The sequence below is a fragment of the Xiphias gladius genome, chromosome 22, assembly GCF_016859285.1.
Source record: "Xiphias gladius isolate SHS-SW01 ecotype Sanya breed wild chromosome 22, ASM1685928v1, whole genome shotgun sequence".
Classification (NCBI taxonomy): Eukaryota; Metazoa; Chordata; class Actinopteri; order Istiophoriformes; family Xiphiidae; genus Xiphias; species Xiphias gladius.
In genome coordinates, this window is record NC_053421.1 from 13,623,508 (window position 1) to 13,648,393 (window position 24,886).

Consider the following 24,886-nt stretch of genomic DNA (forward strand, 5'->3'; position numbering starts at 1 on the left):
CATGTTTTTAATAGTAGCTCGTTTAGACGGAGGTTTTAACCTGACTGACAGGTTGGATAAAACTGGCTCTGCTGTTTTCAGACCAGCAGTATCAGTTACAGTATCAGAGTCAGTGATCATGACATTAACAGACACCGTCTCTGATGCGCCTGCTACATGCCTCTGCTGTGCGTAACCCTAAAGGTTTCCAGTGAATTTGCACAATTGCTCTCTTGAAGTTTTACACTTTTTATTGCCCCGCTGGCTGCATTTTTCTCTTGGCTACTGGATGGGTCTGAGGAGCCGGATTTCTGGGAATTAAATCAGAGCTGGCTGCTAAATAGGGGTTCCCTATCACTTCTGGTAAATTCTCCAGAAAGTGGAAGCAGACGGTTCTCTTCTCTGGTAGCTTTTAATATGCAGTGTCCACGCCAGGCATGTGTTGAGAAAATTAAAGAACCAGTTTATTTTATAAGCTTTTATTATGGTTACATTTGTTGATTCAGCAGTATCTACACATTGTAGGCAGCTGTCAACTTGTTTCTATGCCCCTGTAATGCAGTTAGTAGTATTTGGTCAGTGGAGAATAATAAAAGAATTAGAATTAGAATTAGAAGTAGTTCCAAAGGGAACCATTCATCTACCAACACCAAAGCTGGAAAGTGAAGCAAATTGGGTCTTTATTTTCTTTTTGTAAAGCATTTGACACGGTAATTTGCAACAGGGACTCTAAATGTCCTATTGGGGTGGGTGTGGGGCCGTTGCTTAACATGATTTAAGCTCTAGTTAAGGAAGCTGTCCGGGGTTTATTACCAGGGCCATACATTCCTCTCTCCTCTATAAGCAGGAATAAGTCACGTGTTCAGATATCTACGTGCTTAACTGAGAGTTTGGATTTAAGGAAAAGACATAAATATATAAATAAATAAATAAAAATAAAGGAAAAAATGTGTGCATGACTCCCTCTGCTCTCTGTTCTATATCACATAAGCTTGGAAACTGATTTATTGGGAAACTAGAGATTTTATTGCTCCCTCTAAAGGAATTTCTTATCTTGCCTTGTTGTATACCTTTGTATAGATCCATGTTTCTAAACACTCTGCCTCTGTTTGATTAGACTTTTTTCTCTTTCTATAATGGCCTTCACATTTTGCACAACTTCACCATGAGTCAAGGTTTTTTCTCTTACAGTCTTTCTACCAGTTCAGAGGGTAAAGTGAGCCGAGCCATACATAATACACAGTCTAACTCCCTATGTGACCGTTGAGCGTTACTGTGCAGTAACCTCTCTTATCGAAGGGGGTATGGTATAACTGCGGACATGCAGACTGCATGATCTGTATAGACACTTTATAACTTAAAAAAAGAAAAGAGAAAAGTAATCATCATAGAATCAGTAAAAACACGATAAGAAAACAGAACTGATCCTGTGGCATAAAACCATTTGCAACTCTGACTATTATTACTTAAGCCAGTGTTACTATCACTAATTATGGTGATAGTAATATGGTTTACAAGACAAGGCAACATAAGTCATAATTTGATTTCAGTCCAACAATAGTAACAAAGCTTACATTAGATCTACCGCAAATAGTGTATGTTTACTTTTTTCACATTTTAGTATTTTTCCATTTCGCTATAGGTGTGGACAGAGCGGAGAGCAGATGTATGATGCCACTTGAATCTATAGTGTATTTCTGGTGTGTTTATTTTTTCCAGCAGCGCACTGGTCAGCGCTTTCAAGCAGTACTGTAATCAATCAAGCAGGCAGCGGAGGCAGTCTGACGTCAGCAGCCCGGCTACTTGCGTAACCTTGTTCCACTTTCCCATAGATTTGTCATCTGGAACAATCCGGAAAAGTAAACTTACCTCTCTTATCACGCAGTTTCCCTCTATCGCAGGTAGGCACTATGGTCTCCAGGCTGCCTGGTCACCTCAACCTGGTTCTATGGACAGGTTACCTGCTGCCGAGGCAGACTGAGCCAGAAAGGCAACTCTGACAGAAACCGGGTTAATTCATTCACAAAATCAAAGTAGAAGTAGATTGTGATTCACAATTAGAAATGAAATGTAAAAGCAGCAGCTGCATCACTATTTTAGGTATGGCAACACTGTCCAAAGTTACACATGATGCACACTCTAATAATAGCAAACACTTGCTCTTCTGGTATAACATTTCTGAATGTGCTCAGTGTCAAATGAAGTGTTTTTGGGGGAAATAATTCACTTAGATTGCAGGAGCCCTGACGGGAGAGTAAGAAAACAAGCTTCACAACTCATCCAGTGTGACAGGCGGAGTATTCTCTGTCTTCGCACAATTGATCATTGTGACACTTCAGCGCTTAGTGTTTGGTAACATCGATTTTCAGCCATGCTTTTACAACAGGCTGTGACGTCCAATCCTGCCCCTGCACTAGAGAGAAGCCTGCTCCACAGCATTGTTCCCCTTATTTTCACTGCTCATGAGGCAAAGACAAACAGAGATGTTTGACAAAAAAAAAAAACAATCCAAAAAAAGTGTCTTTTATCAGCCTATGAGCAATAATACAAAGGGAAACAAACCATAAATGGCCTCAACAAACTTTCGCTGAAGATCTTTAATATTATGTACCGAAGACAACCATATTCCTTTGTAATGTTTGATCATAATGCATCATTTGTTCAAGGTGTGTTTAAATATGGGCTATCTCACCACGCCTACAAGACTTACAGTCTCAGTTGTCATGGCTCCAGCAGGATGTCATCTCAGGGATAAACAGAGGATACAATAACACTGAAATAAATGAACAAAAGTTGAAACAGGGAATTATACACAAAGAAGTGTACACAGAAGACTTTTTGTTTGTTGTTGTCTAAATTGTACTAATTGTACTGACGTGGGGCTGTGAGGGAACCTGAGAATGTCAAGTGGCCTGACATTTATCTGCCGTCATTGTTCTCTCGTCCCCAAGTGTTTCACATTCAGGTAAATGCTGGCTTTGCTCCCAGGATGCACAGCTGCCACACGGCGGGCTATTTATAGTCGGATGACGCAGATGTCTCACATTGGCCCCTGGCAGGACCCTCAGCTGGAGATGCCTCTGCCCGGCTGCCCGACAACCGCGGATGCTGTCGCCACGGAAACAGCGTTATGTTGACATCGCAAGGATTTGAAGTGATCTCCTGTGGAGACCATGTTACGCCCACGACCTGACCTCTCAGAGCTCTGGGGGACACTGTCAACCTCCGCCTGTGTGTCGTCCAGAAGTGTGTGAACCAAACACACACACACACACACACACACATATACAGTATGTTTGGGGAAGACATTATGATGTGCGTGCCTGAGTGCGTAAGAGCAGGTTTCCGTATGTCTGTGTTTTATTGCTGCATCACTAAAAACACGCAACAGGTAAATGATGAAATGAACTTTGCTCTCATGTTAACATTTTACAGGCGCACTAAAATTCTGCGTGGACAGGATAGTTGGGGATTTTATATATGATGACATATTTTGGTAATTTTGAAAGCGGGAATTATTGACATTTTCACCTGTATTGTTCACTGGCAAATTACATACTGGAAGAATCTTAAGGCCTTAAGGCCACCACTCAAAGAGTAACGTCTGCCATTATGAGTAATGTCTACTATTGTGTGAGGTGCTTCATTAAGGGATATTTAGCGCATTTTAACACACAATAGGCTACACATGGGACAGTATAAGGTATAGAGACAATGACAAGGTGACTGCAGTCCACTCCTGTCGAAATCTAGAGTGAATAATAAAAGCAGAGTGCACTGACTGCATCTGACAGATCATAGATTCACTAGCTAAATAAAGCAATTTAATATGTGTAATGTATTCATGTGAACTCAGCCCTCCACGGATGGACAAATACACACAGCATTCAGCATAAAAAGCCAACAAATACTCTGTTCAGATTAGAGGAATGTCTCTGCATCTGCACCGAAAAGAAATGAAAAAAATCAAAAAAACAAAAAACAAAACTCACATGGCAGATAAGGAGGCAGGGGGGGGAAAGAAGTGGCAGCATGGTATCTGAAAGTGGAAATGGAATACTGCAATGAAAAGGGCATCGCGGGTTATTTGAGCCTTTTCATAAACCCCTGCACAATCATGAGCAAATTAAATGAATGATTGTTTGCGTGGCTGGCAGGCTTTAATTTTCCATTGGCTGAATAAACAAACAACTCAAAGGTAACGGCTCTCCACTTTAAACACGGCCATCTACTAAAAATGATAAGGACCTATAAAAATGTATGATTAGCAAAGCAACATTTTGCAGTTCTAATAGTCTGCTATCATAGTTTAAATACTCGGCGTCTGACAAGCAGCTTGTGGACTTCAGTGAAATAGATAATGGAATTCTAGAAGGCCTTTATGTATCAGATACTGTGGCTATAAAATTAGTAACAAAACAATGATGCTAGAGGCTCATATGTATTTGTATTATCTTGTACATTTTACAGTATTTTTCTTGGGCACAATACACATGAGATGTTGGTGTGGATGGCTGAACATGCCAACTCTAATTCATATTTTGTGAAAACTGAAGTAAGACCAGAAACGGACTTAAAAAGGTGTGTTTTTCCATTTATAAACACTATCCCATACAAATGTTTAATTTTTGAGGAAAAAAACCCAAAATAAATAGTGGTAGCCATAGAGCAGTGGTTCCCAGCCTGGGAGTCGGGCCGCAACATAAATCTGATAGCTTGTGAGATGATTAACAAGACAGGAAAAGCAGAAAAAGTTACAAAATCAAGTTCATTTTGACATTCCTCTATTATTTATCACTTTTCCTGTGAATTATTGCTTAATTTTACACGTCCGGGTCTCTATTAATGATTTAGATGAAACACAAAACCAGGGGAAAAATATCCCCTTTTGGTTGAACAGGCCACAGCTGGTAGACATGCAAATGCTGGTGTGGTGTAGCAAGTAGACATTGTTTTTTCTTAAGGGCTCACAGGCCAGGAAGGCTGTGAACGACTGGCCGGGAGGTTAGCAAACTGAGTTTGTGACTGGAAAGTCACCAGGATGAGTTTTTCTGGAGAATCTCGATTGGACAAGGTCACATGTCGCGTCTGTTGACGTGCCCTCCAGCAGAGCCTGGGGCCTCTTTCCCCTGCTTTGGAGGGCTCGAGGTCTCCTCTGGCCCCCTGCAGCTCCGCACAATCATCAAACGTGTGATCACGAAGCAGGGCGTAGCTGCAAAAACATCCTGCATGCTCTGCAAACACTCCCCGGGCAAATAAAGAGGTACATCGTGAGAGCAAAAGTGGAGCATGTGTCTACACAGCTGGAGTGTGCTCCCTCTAATCGATCTTTTTCTTTTTTCTTTTCTTAGCTGCTTTCAACCTTACGTGAACGAGCAGATATTCGATCAGTAAATACTCATTCCCGATGCCGCCGCAGCTGAGGCGATGCCGACCACAAGATCGTTAGATCGTACGGCTTGCTCGAGGGAAAACCCTGTCGGCATGCAGGTCCGCGCCGCGAGGGGAGGAGGGCTGCCAAGTGCGTCACGCGAAGGGTGTTCCCTGCAGACAGGGGCGTCCATAATCAATGAGCAAAGACAGCAACCAATCGCAGGGCTCATGCTAATGGGGAGGCTTTAAACCCCTCTGGACCTTCCTTATGAATCGATTGTTTGCGGACTGTCCGGATTTTAGCGGCACACGCCGGAGGAAGCGCCCGATCGCAACCCAGCCTCCGCCACCTCCTGAGACTCGGCTATAACTTTTTCCACTCCTCACCTCCAAGGCGAAGCGCCGGACCGGCTTCACCGCAGACATTCACGGGAGTAACCTGGCTTGTGTTTCGAGACAGACGATACAGAGCGGAGCCGGGAGGAAGCGCTGATTCACATTCTACTATTTTTTTTTTTGGGGGGGGTGGGGGCTGAAAGTTAACATCGCCATGTCTTGCGGTGATGCGGCGGACCGGAGTCGGCGGCTCTGCGTGTTGTCTTGGGATCAGGTGCAGCGCTTGGACTCGATCCTCGGGGAGGCTGTCCCCATCCACGGCCGAGGAAACTTCCCGACTCTGTCCGTGCAGCCCCGCCAGATCGTCCAGGTACAAACCCACATTCAAACATTTACACGCTCCGGTAGGTTAAATTACTTTGACTTGCAGATTTTTAGTTTGAGCATCGGAATCCATTTTTAAAGAGTTATTTGGTGTTAGATAGCCATAGCTCTTTTATTAATTTATATGCATACAGATGAAAGTAAATATTACACCTGACTACACAGCATGTGGGCAGGTGATTTAATTTTGTGAAACCGCTGGATCAAATAGTCACTCTTATATATTCTCGGACTGGGATCCTGATGTCAACACCTGGGGAATTCAATATTAAAATGAAACTGTAATGTATTAGTCTGGAACTCCCAGGAATCCCTGGTGGTCTCTTAATCTCACTTTTAAAGCCATTGATCCACAACAGATTTTTTTTCTTCTCCTGTCTTAATTGTATTTCCGCGACAGATTACATCTTAAATTTGTATGCTCTGTTTCCTCTTTTTTGGGGAAAGTTTACATTTTGACTGCTTCTAATTTCTTCCCAAGGCTGCTATTTAATCCTTTAAAGACTGTTCTAACAAACTATCCACAGGCAAACTAAGTGTCCGGGTTAATTTTCCTCCTGGTGACACTAAATTAAAGTTGTTTTTTTTGTTGTTGTTGTTGTTGTTGTTGTTTTTTTTATGGCACTTGCATCCAGCAGTTGGTATATGAAAGAGCTTCATGTTGATTTGTCTCCGTGTCCATCATTTTCACATTCATTTGCAGACTGGGGGGAAACAGTGAGGAGTACACAGCCTGTTACAACTCCCCTGGTCTGACTTAAACTGTATGAAAGACACATGCTAAAGTCCCCTCCACTTTTCCAGCCTCTTATGCATTGTGTCTGGCTAACATTAAACATATGCATCATCATTAATGTGGTAAATGCTCTGGTTGAATTTCACACTGAACGTATAGCTGATTCACAAAGAAAAAAATGTCAGGTAATCTGGCACAGAATCCTTTTTCTTTTCTTTACCCATTTCATTTACACATTGGCATATTCAATATGAGCTTGAGAAGACTGTGAAGCCCAGAGCTTCATGCTTGCGGTATTGGAAAGATGAATGCTCCATTGAGTGTGCAGGAGGCTTAAATGCAGGTTTGAGCCCCAAATGTGGGGAGTCTTATGTTTCCCCTGGATTTGTGGAAACGCCATATAATTTCATTTTGCTAAAACCTGCCATCGGTCGCATACATTCATTTAGTGGTTGGCTAAACATTGATCAACAGTAAATCTCCTATCATGACAAACTAGAATAATTCTATTTACTGTAGCTTTGATGTATTTAGGTTTTCTTTGATTTAATTGTACCTCTTCTGTTATGCATAAAACGAGGTATGACTGAGAGAGAGAGGACCTTTGTCCTGCGGCAGGGTTAGAGGGACAGGTCAGAGGCTAACATCCACCGGAGCATCGTGAGGCGCTAGAGTCCAAAGAGACCTGTAAATCGGAGATGGCAATACCCTCTGTTCGTAACCGCTTCAAAACTCAGATCTTTGACTCAGAGCTTATGAGTGAACCACACACAACTCATCGCAGGTTTTCTCCACTTACCTGGTGGGGAGCTTCTGTACCCAAGCACATATGATTTGACTACCTGCATTCAGAGGGCAGAGGGAGGAAAGGTGATAAGTGTAGGCTTGAGGCTGAATTTCACTCTGGCTGGCTGGGACGACCACAGACACACACAAAAACTCACATTATAATTGGCCCTAATTGGAATTTGAACTCAATCAGCACGGCTTTATGGCTGAATGATTACAGTGCTATTACTGCCAAGTTATGCAATTATGATTTTGTTCCTCCTCCGCTCCCGTGTGGGGGGCTGACCTGCCTTCAAATGTTTGTTTGTCTGTAGCTTGACCCAGTATGTATAAATAGAGCCAGCTTGTTATCTGATCACCATGGGAGAGAGAGTTAACAGACGCTAATCTGACAGGTCAGTGCCGGTAGAAAGATTTAGGATTGTGTGCCAGTGTGTAAGAACTAATTTGTGCTGCAGGTTTAAGTGTTTAAGTTGTCTGCCATTATTATTCATTCGGTAGAAATGCTAGTGGAGAGTAGCGTTTACAGTCAGGCATTTATTTGTTTTTGTTGCAGTCTGCTTACATGTATCAGCCTTTGCATCAAGTCCGCCAGCTTTGTATACACTGAATTAAAATAGTAAAGCTTCTCATGTCATATCATTCAGATCAAAGTTTCCACTGAACACTTTGATCACATCCAAATGTTTTGAGAAGAGTTTTTATGGCACACGTACATTGTCATTTACCTTCAGTCGAGGAGGCTGAATCTACCTTTTGATGTCTTACTTCAGGACCCCCTTTGTGCTTGCTAGCAGTGATGTTGGCATGCCCCGTCCAGCTGTAGATCATCCTCCTCAAATGTGGCTGCACTGAGGCGGGGCGCCTTCATTTAAACATCTCACAGGTCCCTTGGACAGAGGAAGGGAAACGCTGCTGATCCTTCCTGAATGACCTGTAGTTGTTACATTTAACCTGAGGCAAGACACTGACACTGCTGGTCTAGTTTAGCCCACTGGTGTTCACCCTCTCTCGGTTACAGTTCAGGATTATAAATCTCATCACAGTTTGTGTAATAAGACAGTCTGGACCTTTCAGGTGGACCTGGAACACAGTATTGCCAGCTCTGCTACTGCTCCTTGTCTGGGCTCTTTAGGTTTCATTCAGACTGAGGCTGATGGTGATGAAATGGACTTTTGTGAGCAATGGTATTGATCTCGCCCTCACAAACTATTGATTTCCACTAGGCCCCTGTGGAGCTTATTTGGACATATTTCAAGAGTTTAACTTGAGTCTTTTCAGTGTGTATTTCTCTCATCATTCCTGAAAATACAAGGGTTTTTCTCTCATTTTCTTACTTATAACAAGCTGTATTTCTGTCTCACTCCTGTGTAGGTTGTGCGGGCGAGGCTGGAGGAGAGAGGTGTGTGTGTTAAAGACGTGAGGCTGAACGGATCTGCTGCCAGTCACGTGCTCCATCAGGACACTGGACTGGGCTACAAAGACCTCGACCTGATCTTTGGTGTGTCGCTGAAAGACGATCAGGCCTTCCGTCTGGTGAAGGACGTGGTGCTAGACTGCCTGTTGGACTTCTTGCCAGTTGGGGTCTCCAAGGAGCGCATCACAGCATTGACCCTCAAAGAGGCCTATGTACAGAAACTGGTGAAAGTCTGTAATGACACAGACCGCTGGAGCCTCATCTCGCTGTCCAACAACATGGGCAAGAATGTAGAGCTTAAATTTGTGGACTCTCTACGGCGGCAATTTGAATTCAGTGTGGACTCCTTCCAGATTTGCCTTGATTCTCTGCTCTTATTTGACCGCTGCTCAGAGACGCCCATGTCTGAGAGCTTTCACCCCACTGTGATCGGGGAGAGTGTGTATGGGGACTTCAAGGAGGCCATAGATCACCTGTGTCAGAGGACCATAGCCACACGCAGCCCTGAAGAAATCCGAGGGGGCGGTTTATTGAAGTACTGCCACCTGCGGGTGCGAGGGTTCAGACCCTCTTCGGAGGCGGACATGAAGCAGATGCAGCGCTACATGTGCTCACGCTTCTTCATTGACTTCCCTGACATAGGCGAGCAGCAGAGGAAGCTGGAGGCATACCTGCAAAACCACTTTGCCGGGATGGAGCACAAACGGTACGAGTGCCTGATGACTCTGCACCAAGTGGTGAACGAGAGCACCGTGTGCCTGATGGGCCACGAGCGGCGCCAGACGCTCAGCCTCATCTCCATGCTGGCGCTGAAGGTGCTGGCTGAGCAGAACGCCATCCCTACTGTGACGAATGTCACGTGTTACTACCAGCCAGCTCCGTACGTACAGGACATCAACTTCAGTAATTACTATATTGCACACGTGCAGCCGCTGCAGGTCTCACCATGCAGTAATTCATATCAGACGTGGCTGCCCTGTAGCTGAACCGGCTGTGGGAAGGAGAGAGGTGGATGTGTGCTCATTGCTCTTCATCTTTCAAAGGAAGCGGACTGAAAATACTCAGAAAAGGAAACCCATGTTTGCCAAATGTGACTTGACTAAAACAATCCTGTACTGCTGTACATCTGATTGAGCCGACACATTAATTTTTCTCACTTTGCTCTTGCAAAACATCTGTAAGATTGCTGGTCATTTCTGAGATGTAGTGATAATATCTTATTTAATAATTAAAAAATTCTTTTATCAAGCTTTAAATAGTGTATGTCAGAAATACATTTTTGAGGAAACAAACATTAAACATTGGTGTTATTTTCATACTCTTATTTTTTTAAAATTACATACTGGACCAAAGATGTATTTGTTGTTCAGAAAGAGAATTTTGTTATGATTCCAAGTGCCTAAAATGAACCATCAAATGTTCTAAAAACATCTGTAAAGTGAGAACTGTGCATTCAGTGTTTTCTAGATTACTCCGTTTCCCTTTTCAGGAACAGAAGCATCCATTTTTGTGAGATTAAAAAAAGGAAAAAGCTCCAGTTATTTTGTCTTGTGGTTATTACCAGCTGCCACAGTGTGGCTGGTATTGTTTTCACCTTGTGAGCCTGTGTGTCTGTGTGTGTGTGTGTGTGTGTGTGTGTGTGTGTGTGTGTGTGTGTGTGTGTGTGTGTGTGTGTGTGTGTGTGTGTGTGTGTGTGTGTGTGTGTGTGTGTGTGTGTGTGTGTGAGAGAGAGAGATAATGGCAAAGCGTGATCCTGACAACACTTACTGTAGCTGGAACTACCACAGAGGTGGTTGTGAGTACTTTGTCAGGTGGAGGTCAGTGGGGGGTTGGAAGTAGGGAAGGGGCAGCATCACCCATTGCGAGAAGGTTTCTAATATCATTTTAACCTTGGCCTATAATGATTGTTGATATTTTAATCTCAGGTCCTGAGGGCTGCAGTTTGGTCATTATGTGAACTGCTTCACCATTCATAAAGGCAGGTTGGATATCCATTATAAACAGCATGTTTTCATTTCACATGAGAATAGCTTTCAATAAGAACTGACAGGTAGAATGACTCAGACTTTTATCCTCCTTTCTTTGGGATGGATGGATGGATAGGGGATTGTTTGTTCCAAACTTGATAAGTTAACGACAACAGGGCTGCTCATTTCCCGTAACTAGGCCCATTGAAATGCATATACTGTCAACTAGAGTGAGTTGCATTTGTTAAACTGGGGCTGAGGATCCATTACAATCTGAGGACATGAACCATAAGGAGGCTTTTCTAAAGCACAATGGCCTCTCTCTCCTCTGTGATACTAAAGCTTGGTAACAAAGGCTGGCCTGTTCTCCCACCCATGTTACCACTGGAAACCCAGCCCTGTTTGCTTTACTGATACCATATCCATGTAATTTTGTCTGAGTCAGAATCAAAAAACTCTACAGCCATAGGCAGAATGGTAAAGCTCGTTAAAAGACAGATGGTGGAAATGATGCAGTTCATATAGATTATTAGCAGACATTGGATCTTCACATTTAGGCCAATGTTTACATCCACCAACCAAACCAAAAATAGTTTATTTTGCCACATTTTGAGTCACACCCATTCATTCTTTCTCCATACTGAACTCCGACTTGATTTTTAAAAAGTCAGATGTTGAAATATGGTCATCAGGAATGTTGTTTTACTGAAGAACACATATATACACCGTCTTATCTTTGCAGAAATCTGTTAAATATAGGGTTATTGGTGGTCACAGAGTCAGTTCACTGGGACCAGACAGAGTACTGGAGCCAATATAAAGTAATCTAGACCTCATAATGTTTCCAATGGGAAATTCTTTCACATTTTGGCATATACTCTTGCACACATGGCCGGATTAACCCTGTTAGGAGCCTCTGCAGCAAAAGTTTCGTGTTGGGCCCCTACTGACCCCCCACCTATTGCTCTCTCTGCAATTTGTATAAACCCTTTCACCTCAAAGTTACCTTTACCTCCGGTGCAACCAGTACTCCTATGATAGAATAATGTTTGCGGTAATGTGGTTAAACACAACTATATTGGGTATATGCATGATGTGAGCATAATACAACAAAACAAAAACTATATTTTGACAGAGGGTCATTCTACAAGAAAGAGGTACAACATTAGCTAATAACGCAGGACCATCCTTAGTTGATATTGTGCTGTATTGCTGCAATTTCCCATCACATTTGCAATTAAAGGGGCGAAAATGATGCACACTGCATAAATGTTCACCATTATTTTCCTAATGCGACTCCTCTTGTGCCCTGCCAGTGCAGTACAAAATCAGTCGAGTACCCCTTTAATCAAAACACCACAACAAAGTGACATGTAGTGAACCTAGGGCTTTTGGAGCACCTCGGGGTCTGGGGCCCCGGGGCAGTTGCTGGCTTTCTGGCCTTTCTTGCACATTGGCTTGTTTTCTGTTACATGTTGTAGCAACTTTTACATCTACAGTAACAGTAGTCAGGGCTTGAAGATGGTTCATTTTGACTTATACGAAATTCAAAATTATTACAATAGAGCAATTGTTCAAATACAGATGATATAGTGTTCTATACTGTATTTGTAACCATTTAAGTGCAACTGAGAATGGATTTGATAGTTAATGGGGTGCTGACAATATACCTTTGCAGACTGTGACAAACTACATGATGCTACATGCATGTTTTGTTTCTGCCTCCACTTTTACATATATTTTATGGAAATTTACAGTGCTTGCTTTTTATCTATTCCCCGTTATACAGTGTCATATTATCTCTGAACATGATTACCCTTTCTTCCACTATATAAAATAAAACCATGATGCTTCAGAAAAAGGATAGAAATGTTTGGAGAAGTCTGAAATATTGTGAACTTAAGGGTTATTGTGGGTGCAGATTTGCAGTAAACACACTGGAAATGATTTCTTGCCGATTTGAAGCCTATTTTGAGTAGTTTTGAATCTAGCATTCTGGTAATCTGTCATGATCACCAGCTCTGCTTGTTTTGGCTTGGTGTCATTTCATTTAATGTTTGCAGAGTAGTCGAGCTAAAACACATTATCTTTATGGTTATTACGTTGATATTAATTTTTAGAACTGTTGCATACAAGACATGTAAGATTCAGCTTCGCTGTCACTGGCTTCTAGCTACGAACCTGATCTATTTATGGATATAAAAACTTTGGAATGCAAAGTCAAAAAAAGTTACTCTGCACTACTGATAGAGTTAATGAAAAACCAAGTAGTAGCTTGGACTGATAACATTGATTAAAATGATTTTTTAATCAACTACCATGTCTAGATGAGAGAAGTATAAATTGTATCCCAGCGATAAAAGTGTGAGATGACACTTAATTTGGGCTTTAATTTGGAGAGTATGTGTGTGGGCTGAGGTTCTGTGCACATGTCTGTGTGAATGGAGGGTGATGACAGGACAGAGATGCAGTAATGACAGAGATTCCACAATTTATTGCCACAACACAAATCAAACTCACCCTGGCCTGGTGTCTGTACTATTACCTCTCCTGAAAAAGGATTTATTCACCCAAGGGAGCGATTATAATGTCCCGCTTGCCCATTATCCCCAGGGAGTTTCTCACTCTGTGCCTCTGTTTGGTGCATACTTTCTCTCTGTGTTGTCTCTCCTGAAGCAAGACAGACTTTTAAGACTCAATTCAGGTCACACTGACCCGAGTGTGAGGATGTGGAGATGTTTTAAATTAAGCTGTACTTTGAGAGCACATGACTCTGTGGATATGACATCATTCTGAGGGTGCAAAGGGGAAACACATGTCTTACTTTAACTGCATGATTGGAGCAAGCTGACAGCACAGCTTCAGCCTGGAGGAGATGTGTGGGTTGTTCGTTGTCTCTGTGTTGCTGTGTTGCTGGGGTACAGCGCTGAGAAATGTCCACAAGTTCATTACAAGTTCTTCATGAGAGGAAAGTCTCCAAACAACTGTGGCATAGCTAACTCCTCAGTGTATTATAAAAAGGAAACCAATACTTTACAAGACGCCATCATGCCTGCAGTAATATGTATTAGGACTTTGAGGCATTTTGACATTATCCAATCAGCTTTCAAAGGGTTTTATGAGCATATGAGTTAACTCGGTGAAAAAGATTAAGCTAAAGCTAAAGCTTAATCCTTTAATTTACCTGAAAACATGGAAATCCTCAAACTATGATACAATGTTTTCACTGGATAGAAAATCTGGACAGCATCAAAGTGATAAATGTTTTTTGGCCTGGATGTGCTAAAGCTTCCTTCCATTGAGTAAGAGGTCATACAGTTCATGCTAGGGCTCTTGGTTGTTTGGATGGTTAAAAAACAAACAAAACAATATATCCTACATGCATGTGAATCAACCACTGGCAGAATTAAACTAAATACCTTTACTCATGTATTGTACTTAGGTATGATTTTCAGCTATTTCAATGCTGTACGCCACTACATTTGGAAGGGAAATATTGCACTTTTTACTCCAGTACACTCTTTTGACAGCTATAATTACTAGTGGCTTGCACAGCACACTCACACAGGCATTCTCAATTACTCTAGCTGATTACACTTCCAGTGAGGTGTATGTTTGGGTGGGGCTATGCTAGTGTTTTACGACATGTCACCAAACTCGAATTACTAATAAGACTGGTAACAAAACCAACGGAGGGGTGAGGGAGATGTCAATCAAGCACAATTTGCACAGGCTCACGCTGTCCCGAGTAGGAGTTAATCAGGCATTAAGTAATGTACATTTTTCAGATAACACTAACTTAGGTAATATTTTGAATGTAGTATTTTTATTTGTAACAGAGAATAATTATACAGTGCGATTGCTACGTTTACTTAAGTAAAACATCTATTACTTTTTTTCCCTTCAAGTCAAAAATTCCTGTTAGCTAAAGGAATTGTTGCAGCACTTATCTATGTAAAAACAAAACTTGTCGTTTATATTTAGCTCGCATACATGGCAGTGGTATCGATCTTCTCCTCGTAAATTTCTGCAAGAAAACAAATATGCAAATTACCAAAATTGCCAAATTATCATTTATGCTTTAGAATGGCTGATTACTGATTTACAAGGCTTTATCAGACCACTTATTAACAAACAAAAAAGCCAATGATATGAAATTTGCTCATAAGTATATAGTAATATTTCCTTTTTTCTGTTTTATTTTAAGATGAAACATCATTCATCTCTATTAAAACCCCAAAAAGCAGACATTTAGAGGAGCTCAGCAGGACTTGGAAGAAGCTGGACACAGGTTAGAGTCAAGCTGTGAATGATCGTCTGTGTTTGTGAGCTTTGTCATTTAGAAATTGATGTCATGACGTACGGATGGAACCTGCTAGAAAATGCCAGTGAGTATAAGAGTACAGTCTCTGCAGGGTTGGTGGGCGGCAGAGGGTTGGGGAATTTGAGTTGGTTGATGTGTTTGGCTGTGTGTGTGTGTGTGTGTGTGTGTGTGTGTGTGTGTGTGTGTGTGTGTGTGTGTGTGTGTGTGTGTGTGTGTGTGTGTCGTGGTACCAAAATAGCTTGCAGGAGAGAAATAGAATCTGTTATTTCACTTCAGAGTTCAGTGAGTGTGGGGGTGTCACCACAGATCCAAACTGCTGCTGGAGAAGCAAAATAAAGAGTGAGAGACACACACACACACACACAAGGGGGAAGCCAGCACTGAGCATTCCTGGCATTACAGCCTGCTGACAAACAATCCTAACTTTATCCAGTGAGCCGGGCCAACTGAATGGCTGCAGTGTGTAGAGTATACCCACTGAGGGGGGCAGTGCCCAGCCCGATCTTCCACTCTGTCCCCGTCCAAACACTGTCTGAGGTGGAACTGTCAAGTTTCATGTGTAACATCATCACTGTTCAGTCAGAATGGCCCTGTGTTGTATTTACTGAAATCAAAAACTAAATCCTTAGCGGAAATCTTATAATCTTTAGTGTTCGTAAGTAAACAAGTAATTATTTTGGTATTTTCATTTGTTTGTTATTCTCATTGTAGCAGCGCCAGATGGCCTTTTCCTGGTCTTCAGATTTACACAGCAAAACTTGTTCATAAATTCTGCCAGATGCATAAGCACACATCTGCTTCTATAAATAAAAAAAAGCTGTATCAGCTGGGATCAAAAAGATTTGAAAGCACAAAATAACATCCGCCTCGTTCGACTATAAAAGAGATCTTATGAGAACAGCTCTACACTGTCCTATCTTGCGGCAAAGTTATTTTACCATCATAAACCCACAACGACACATGTATAAACTCTGCACTACAACCATGCCATATAATTCATACTGTTGTCTAATACCGGGGCAAAAATAGTATAGAGGAGACCTAAAGTTCATTTTTGCAATTAGAAACAGGAGTTGACAAAACAATCACACCACAAGGGCCTTTAACAGTTGTTCTGGAGCTTTTCGATCATTTCACATGATTGAAGTGGTGTTCATGGGGCGGTAGTAAGAGTGTTACTCTGTATATAAAGAGTTTGCAGGGTGGTGTCTTTTTTTAGTCTTTCCAAAACCAGAAGCGTAAGTAAAAGTGTAAGGAGTGCATTAACTGTGAGTTTGTCTACTTTAAAGTAAGATGCAATTGTTACTCTACTAGTAACCTTGCATAATTTCTAGATTATTTTGTGAGATTACAGGTTATGTCATAAAAATACCTGTTTAGCAGTGGAACAACCACCCTGTGGGAGCCAAGGTGCTAGTATTTTAGACTTTAGGGTAACAATCGTGGATCTGTTGGTTCTAAAGGGAAGTTCAGACTCCAGCAGCTCCGGCCAAACTTGCATTGTACTGTGTTACGTTTGCCAGACTCATCAGGTATTCCTCATCCTCAAATGCCTTTCTCTTTTAAAAGTGAAGCATACTGTTTGGAAATATAAACATTAGAACATGAATCTAACCAATGTGTTGCTTTAGCTTATGCTAGCTAGCTAAAGCTGATAAAATGTGAAATTCAAACCCCGTTGCTTAAAAAAATCACTGTAAATTTGAAGTGACAAATCTGCCACTGTTATGAATGTAAACTGCCTAGTTAGGTCCACAAGTATTTGGACAGTGAAACTATTTTTTTTTATAATTTTGCCTGTACACTACCACAGTGGATTTGAAATGAAACCATCATGATGTGATTGAAGTTTAGACCTTTTGCTTTAATTCAAGGGGTTTAACAAAAATATAGCATTAACCGTTTAGGAATTACAGACATTTTTATACATAGTCCCTCATTTTCAGAGGCTCAAAAGTAATTGGACATTTGACATTTTCATGACCAGGTGTGACCCATTCCCTTGTTATTTTATGACAATTTAAGTAGATAAAAGGTCTGGAGTTGATTCCACGTGTTGAATTTGCATTTGGTAGCTTTTCATGGAAACTCTCCATATATGGTCCAAAGAGGTGTTGATGCAAGTGAAGGAGGCCATCATTAGGCTGAAAAAACAAAACAAACCTATCAGACAGATGGCAGAAAGTTTAGGAGTGGCCAAATCAACAATTTGGAAAATGCTTAAAAAGAAAGAATGAACTGGCGAGCTCAGCAACACCAAAAGGCCTGAAGAACATGGAAGACAACTAAAGTGGATGATCACAAAATTCTTTCCTTGATGAAGAAAAACCCTTCACAACATCTGGCCAGGTCAAGAACACTCTCTAGGAGGTAGGCTTATTATTGTCAAAGTCTAACCCCAAGAGATGCCTTCATGAATGTAAATACAGAGGATTTACCACAAAGTGCAAACAACTGGTAACACTCAAGAACAGAAAGGCCAGATTACACTTTCTCAGAAAACATCTAAAAAATCCTGCCCAGTTCTGGAACAAGATTCTTGGGAAAAAGATGAGACCAAGATGAACTTGTACCAGAATGATGGGAAGAGAAGAGTATGGAGAAGGAAAGGAACGGCTCATGATCCAAAGCACACCACATCATCCTATCAAACATGGTGGAGGCAGTGTTATAGCATGGGCATGTATGGCTGCCATTGGAACTGGTCAACTGGTGTTTATTGATGATGTGACTTCTGACAAAAGTAGCAGGATGAATTCTCAAGTTTACGGGGCTTTACTATCTGCTCAGATTCAGCCAAATGCTTCAAAACTGATAGGACGGTGCTTCACAGTACAGATGGATAATGACCCAAAGCATACTGTGAAAGCAACTCAAGAGCTTTTCAAGGCATACAAATGGAATATTCTTCAATGGCCAGGTCAGTTACCTGACCTCAACCCAATTGAGCCTGCTTTTCACCTACTGAAGACAAAACTGAGGAAACTCAGCATTTGACGATGCCCATAGTAAATGGTAAATGGACTGCACTTATATAGTGCTTTTCTAGTCCTGGCGACCGCTCAAAGTGCTTTACACTACATGCCAAATTCTATACGTAGAGTGCTTTCTTTACATAGTCACACACTCACAATGTGCCAGTTTGGAGTTCAGTGTCTTGCCCAAGGACAAGGATGACTGGAGGAGCCGGGGATCAGACCACTGACCTTCCGGTTAGCGGATGACCCACTCTACCTCCTGAGGCACAGCCGCCCCACGGGATCCAGACTTCAGGCAGTGATTGAAAGCAAGGATTTTCATCCATGTATTTAAAAAAATCATTATATTTATAATAAAATTGGTTTCTCAAATTACTTTTGAGCCTCTGAAAATGAGGAACTATGTATAAAAATGGCTGTAATTCCTAAACGGTTAATGCAATAATTTTTTTTTTAGAAGTCTACACTTCTATCATATTTTGATGGTTTCAAATTTACAAAAAATTGGTCACTGTCCAAATACTTATAGACCTGACTTTATGTGCCATGCCAGAATGAAAAGCTAGACACATGTAGCAACAGTAGCTAAAGGGTCCAAGGTTTGGCTAATGGTCATCTGCTATTGGTCATCAAAAGCTCCAGAAGAGCCAAAAAATGGACCATACGGTGACATTGTTTTTGTCAAGGGTTAACCTTGCACTTGTCTTCAAGGATTTATCGTGAAATGTGATCTAAAGCACTTTTCAGAGGGTGGATAGGTTCCAGTGATGGTTGCCATGTGAAATCCTCCTCTGGGCTCTTTCTCCCCAGTTGGACGTCATGTGGAGCCTATCACTAAGGCTCCCTTCACTGGTGTCCCCCTCCCTGCATTCCTGGAAACGGACAGGAAGTGTAATGCTGAGAGAAGGGCTTGGTTGTGCTCTTCATCAACACTGGAGGACAGAGGACTGTTGACGATCTACATGTGGGCTTTTCAGGAGATGGGAGACTCATGTGGGATGACCTGGGTCCAACCTGATGTGGGTTTGTTTACTCAGGGCCCAGTAAAAGTCAGTGTTCCACATTTCAAGTTTTCCACATCTCTCAGCTCTGCTCTGAACCCCCACAATCTGCCTCCTGCTGTGAGTGACTGGGGTTATTGGCTACCAGTTCACTGAGCACATTAGCTCGATCTGGTTATAATAATTCCATGGCTTTGTGCTGATATTAAAATGAGCGAAATCATTAAACGCTCCATGTCTTGATGTTGCCTCAAGGTCATTGGAGAACTTTTGAGGATGGCAATTTCCACACTCAAAACCAACATTTCTTTTAAACTTCATTTCTTCTCTGTTAAAACTGAGACGTAATGGAAAATGAGGCCTCATCAAAACGTATAAATCAGTCATTTTTTTGTGTACACTTCACTTCTGAAACATATGCTTTATGCTCCAAACCATGTCCCTCTGCAACATGTTTCAACATCAACTATCAGGGAACTGTCAAAAAGTTCATAGCAGCCTCAACTTTTTGCTTATATTTTTTCTTTTTCTTCTCATTTAATTGTAAACCATCTGTCATTGCCCCGTTACGAACTTCAAAATTACACAACCTCACTGCTAACAGGTTTTTAAACTTTATTGTCTACACTGATGACAGACTGTCTTTTGCGTGGGAATTTAACAGTGATTCCAGGTGCGTTGCAAGAATCATATAATTCATTTCAATGAAATTTAAAAATAAATAATACGATGATTAAACCAAACCAAGTGTTTAACCTTTGGAAATATATTTCTGAGGGCATTAAAAAATATTTCCAGAGATAAAAACTTTTCTGGTCCAAACACGAGCACTGTGGATTTTCCGATTAATTACTCAAATGCATTTCAAAGCATTAAACCACACTTGTTAAACAGTCAGAGGGAGCGAAATATGAGCATGTAATTACCATTTTGTGTTCCAGCTGTTTTGTTGATGAGTTTAATTCGTGTACTGAGCAGTTCCCTTTCTCATGAAATCATTTTGTCTGTCTATCAAAAGGTTTATTGTTATAAGTCGTGGCGTAGGCAGGAGGACCCAAGGAAAGATCGTTTTAAAAGTATTTTCCTTCATGTGATAGCCTCAGTAACTTATCATTAACTGTTATTTCAAATACCCAGCTGAGGTGGTATTTTCTTATTAATAAAACGATTATATATTTGAGTTCTTCAGCATGGTGTGTTGACTTTAGTCAGTCTGTTGTGTTCTTTGGCCAGTAAACTTTCCAGTCACTGTTTTTATCCTGACTGACTCGCAGCATAGGACCATAATGTGTGGATTTGGAACAACCTGCTCCATCCACTTGTGTCAACCCACATCTGATACAAGCTTCTACTTTTCCCGAGGATAAAATTATCAAATTTGGACATCTTACAGTAAGGACACAGAGCACATGAGGCTTTAGTTTGCTCCAGTCTGGTAGTCTTAGTCAGCCTGTTTACACGGAGCTCTCTAGATTTTCTCTGGCAATATTTTCTCTAATAGCTGTCTTGATTTTGATGAGAAAATGACAGAATAAATGATATGAAGCTGATTTTTTTTTCTGCCAGTCACTGTCAAAGAAAGGTGATGTCTACCTGATGCTGCCTCCTGTGTTGTGCCTCAAGGCTCCATTTTAGCTCCCAAATCATTTGCATTATACATGCTTCTAAAGGCTCAGAAAATACAAAACCCCTTATCATTACTACACTCACAACATGAAGCTATACTTCCCCATAAAACCAGATGGTGTAGCCAGTTTTCTTGACTTCTGCCTTGAAATCTGACAAATGAATTCTGACTTTAGTAGTAGCTTTTTTCACATTAGGTCAATAGATTAAATTAAAATTTTCTCGAGCCCGTCTCACATTGTTTTATTACTTCATGTCTTAACTATTGTATCTCCTTTTATGTGGGACTTAGTAAGTCATCCATATCTACCCAGATGAAACCAAATCCACCCTGCACTAGCCTCTCTTATATAAGTATAGCAGTGATTTTAAGAATATTTGATTTGATTTTAAAGCAGGGAATACAGTACACTGCCACCCGCTGAGGATATCAGAAATATACTGATACCCTCACTCCATTCTCTTCAAAACTTAATTCAAATTTCTCTGTTAAGTACTTTGGTAAATACCTGTTTTTTTGTTTGTTTGTTTTTTCAAAAAAATGTGCTGTATAAATGAACTTGACTTGCTTTGACTGGTTGAAAAATGTCTTCTCAATATGACTAAAAAACTACAATAGCTACAAGATTAAGTAGCTTTACTTGTCTTCTGCATTTACACCAAAAGACTGCAAAAGCTGCTAACTTCAGACAGAGCTACAGAGGAGCGACACAGCCCTGCTGAAGTGTACCATGGCAGCCGACAGTAACCTTTGGCATTCATTCAAGTGATGTAACACAATAACCTGATTTCTGCAGCTGTATGGGAACAGATACATTAATAATTTGATCGGATAACATTGCTTTCCCTCATCTTCCTAATCTTTTTGTTTTCCTTCTGCTTGTGTGTCTATTCCTGAGGATAGACAGATTTCCTGGATGTCCATTGTTTTTTTTTCTTTAATAATTCAGGTTAAATATCATCTACTTAAGGCTGCATAAGGCAAGCTATGAATCAGCAGTCTTAAAATAAAATTAGAAAAATGAAATAAATAGAACAAAATTACCTTGATGTTATAACAGTAAAAATGTAAAATGTAAAGCAAGCACATGTTTTCATGTGATCTGCTCACAGGAAGACTAAGCAGATGAAGACAAGGACACCCTGTCCTCAGTGGAAAAACCTCCTCTGCTCTGAGACCTTTTAACTTCCTGGAGCCCACATACACTGAGAGTGTCTGTGTGCTGTCAGTGAACTGAAACAGAAACAAATATACACATCAACCTTTTCCCACCTCCTTAAAATAAAACAAAAGACCCACACCCACAAAATGCATTTACTAACACACACACACATGCACAGGCATTGGTATATATCCTGACATCATTACTGGAGACCTCTTGGTCATGACATCACCCACGCATTAACAAATCTGCTTGTGTGACCTTGGGGTGACCTCCAAGGCCATCAGGAGGGTTTTTCATTTGAGCTCTTGGACAGGATTCCCTGTTTCCTTTGGGCTGTTGCAGTCTCATGTGGTAGTAATAAATCCACCACAAACTTGAAACAAACACAGCTGAAAGATGTTTGGATAGCCCCTTATACTTCTTAAAAAAAAAAAAAAAAAAAAAAAAAAAAATTTCTTACCATAAGGTGAATTTTTTCCCTTTTGTTTTTAGTCTGATTTCTTGTTTTCAGGTGCTCTTGCGTGAATCCAGGTGAGGGAAGAAATGTACTGTAAATGACCAACTTAAAGACAATATATTATGATCTTTTCTTATTTTTGGCCAAAACCCGGAGCCATCATGACAATAATTTCCCACAATAATTTTATCCACTGTTGCTGTGTAAAGTTTTGATCAAGCAGATCATCATGAGCAACAAAAAAGCACAAACAAAAGTCATATTTAATGTAGCCACTGGTGACAAGACATTGGCTACAGCCTAAAGAAACCATTTATGCGTATCCAGAAAACAATGAAGAAATCAACAGTCACAGGTGACAACAAATAAAAAGACAAAAGAGAGAGAGGGAGAAAACCATCCATCCATCTTTTTTACATCCTCATATTCTGCTTAAGAAGAAAAACAATTAAACACGTTAGTAGGCTTAAATAATCTAACTAATCACTAACATGAATTAGTTGTTTAGCACTTGCTGTACGTAATTTTAGCTAGTCTTAGACTACAGCCGTTGTTTGATCAGCTGATTAAAAAAATATATCTGTGCGTTTTTCCTTTTATGCAAGAGTTTTCAAATCACCCCAGGTAACACTGCTACAAAATGTATAACCTGTGTGAAAACAAAGCTTTAGAATTGTTAAAAAAAATCCATTTTTATTTCATTTTCCTTTGAAGCTTGTTCACATCCTGTTTGGTTGGCAGGATGTTTGAACGTCAGAGTAGTAACAAGAAAATATGAGGCAATCTCACTGCACTTTTATGAGTCTGTCCCCCAGGACCACACCAATGATAGAATAAAAGAGGTAAAATGTTGGCCACCGGGACGTTAAAGAGCACTCCTTGACTTAAAATTACACTTCCATAAAGTTTGTTAACAAGTCAGAGACAGATTTAAAAATAATGTCAAAGTTTAGGCAGCAGAGGCCAAATTACCCCAATTTTAAGTCCTCATGTGGGTCAAGCTCCAAAAACACTGGATCCTACAATTCCCACAATGCAACTTGACCGGTGTCTTTTTGTTTGAAACTCCCTGAACGGTAAAGGCCCTTGTTTTTTAAAGTACATGTACCTCAGTTTAAAGATTACATTTGCATGTTTTTGCGACAACCCCTGATGGGATCATCAGGGTTATTTCCTCAGACTTAACCAAACTCTTCCAGAGCTACAGGAGATATTATCCAGCTGTTTTCACAGGCTGAGTAGTGCTCACCATGGCCTGTTAACTGATCCTAACCAGTAAAATTGATGGAGTTCTGCTATAAAAAGGCACATATGCACTAAATCACAACGATGAAGAACTCTTGTTAACTCCTGTTAATTGAAGGCTCTCAGTGCGACATGAGAGGCCAGAGGAAGTGCTATGGTAAGTACTGCAGTTGAATCTAGTTGCATGGATCAGTTGGTAAAGCTGTATCCTTTTGCAAGACATATGTGAATAAGTTGCTTCGCGGATGTTAAAACCTGTAAATGTGCCTCTGTGCATGGCAGGAAGAGGTATTGTAAATATTTTCACTCTTGTTACCCTGAGGTCTGGACTCCATTTGGTTTTATGTACTTAACTGTTTTTGACTTTAATGTGTTTAAATTACAAGAACCATACTGGTGACTGACGTTTCAGAGCTCTGAGGTATTCATGGATACAAATCTCTAACAGAGACCAAACAAAATCTTAAAGTAAACTAAAAATTAGTTCACAAATGTGTGACTTTTGTGGATTTAAATGTTAATGTACACTGTCTATAACAAATTGGATCATTTAGCATTGAGTCCAATTCCTGGTTGTCTTAATTCACTGCAGTTCCTGTATATAAACATCTAACCTGTGCAGAATCTAATCCCACCAGAAAGCACTACAAACGCTGGCAATACAGGGAGGAGAGGTAGATGTTGCAGGTTTTGAACTAATTGGATTAGTGGGCTGTTGAAAAGGAAATGACAGTAAGAGGGGATTTACACACTAACACCATTCGGCCTGTTAGCGTAGGAACTTTGCTTTTATCAATTAGCACAGCTTGATCTGAAGGGTTTGTGCGATGAGATGTTCGTAAACAGCTGGATGATTGAGCAATGAGCGCAATTACTGAATCCTGTTTATGAAGAGAGGAGTTGTGTGACCCGATGGTATTGAAGCACACAGTTGCAGCATTTTCTCGAGCTTCTTCTTCCAATCACAACAGACTGATTTCTTTCTTTATTTTGCAGGAATTTTTCCCCCTCCAGTCCCAAGCCAAAGACGTTATGCACTTGTTTGTGAGCATAAGGCTGAAGCTCAAGCACAAACGCCGAGAGTTCAGAGATCAAATCGCAGCCTTGG

The 24,886-nt window shown here is 40.9% G+C and overlaps 1 protein-coding gene across 1 annotated transcript; it reads left to right on the forward strand.

The window, feature by feature from the left end:
• The first annotated feature begins 5,101 nt into the window (after positions 1 to 5,101).
• On the forward strand, positions 5,102 to 10,551 carry tent5ba (terminal nucleotidyltransferase 5ba). The gene is made up of 3 exons (XM_040118623.1): positions 5,102 to 5,242; positions 5,331 to 6,058; positions 8,972 to 10,551. Exons 2-3 carry the CDS (start codon positions 5,903 to 5,905, stop codon positions 9,998 to 10,000), a joined length of 1,185 nt encoding a protein of 394 aa, XP_039974557.1. The 5' UTR covers positions 5,102 to 5,242; positions 5,331 to 5,902; the 3' UTR covers positions 10,001 to 10,551.
• Positions 10,552 to 24,886: the final 14,335 nt, after the last annotated feature.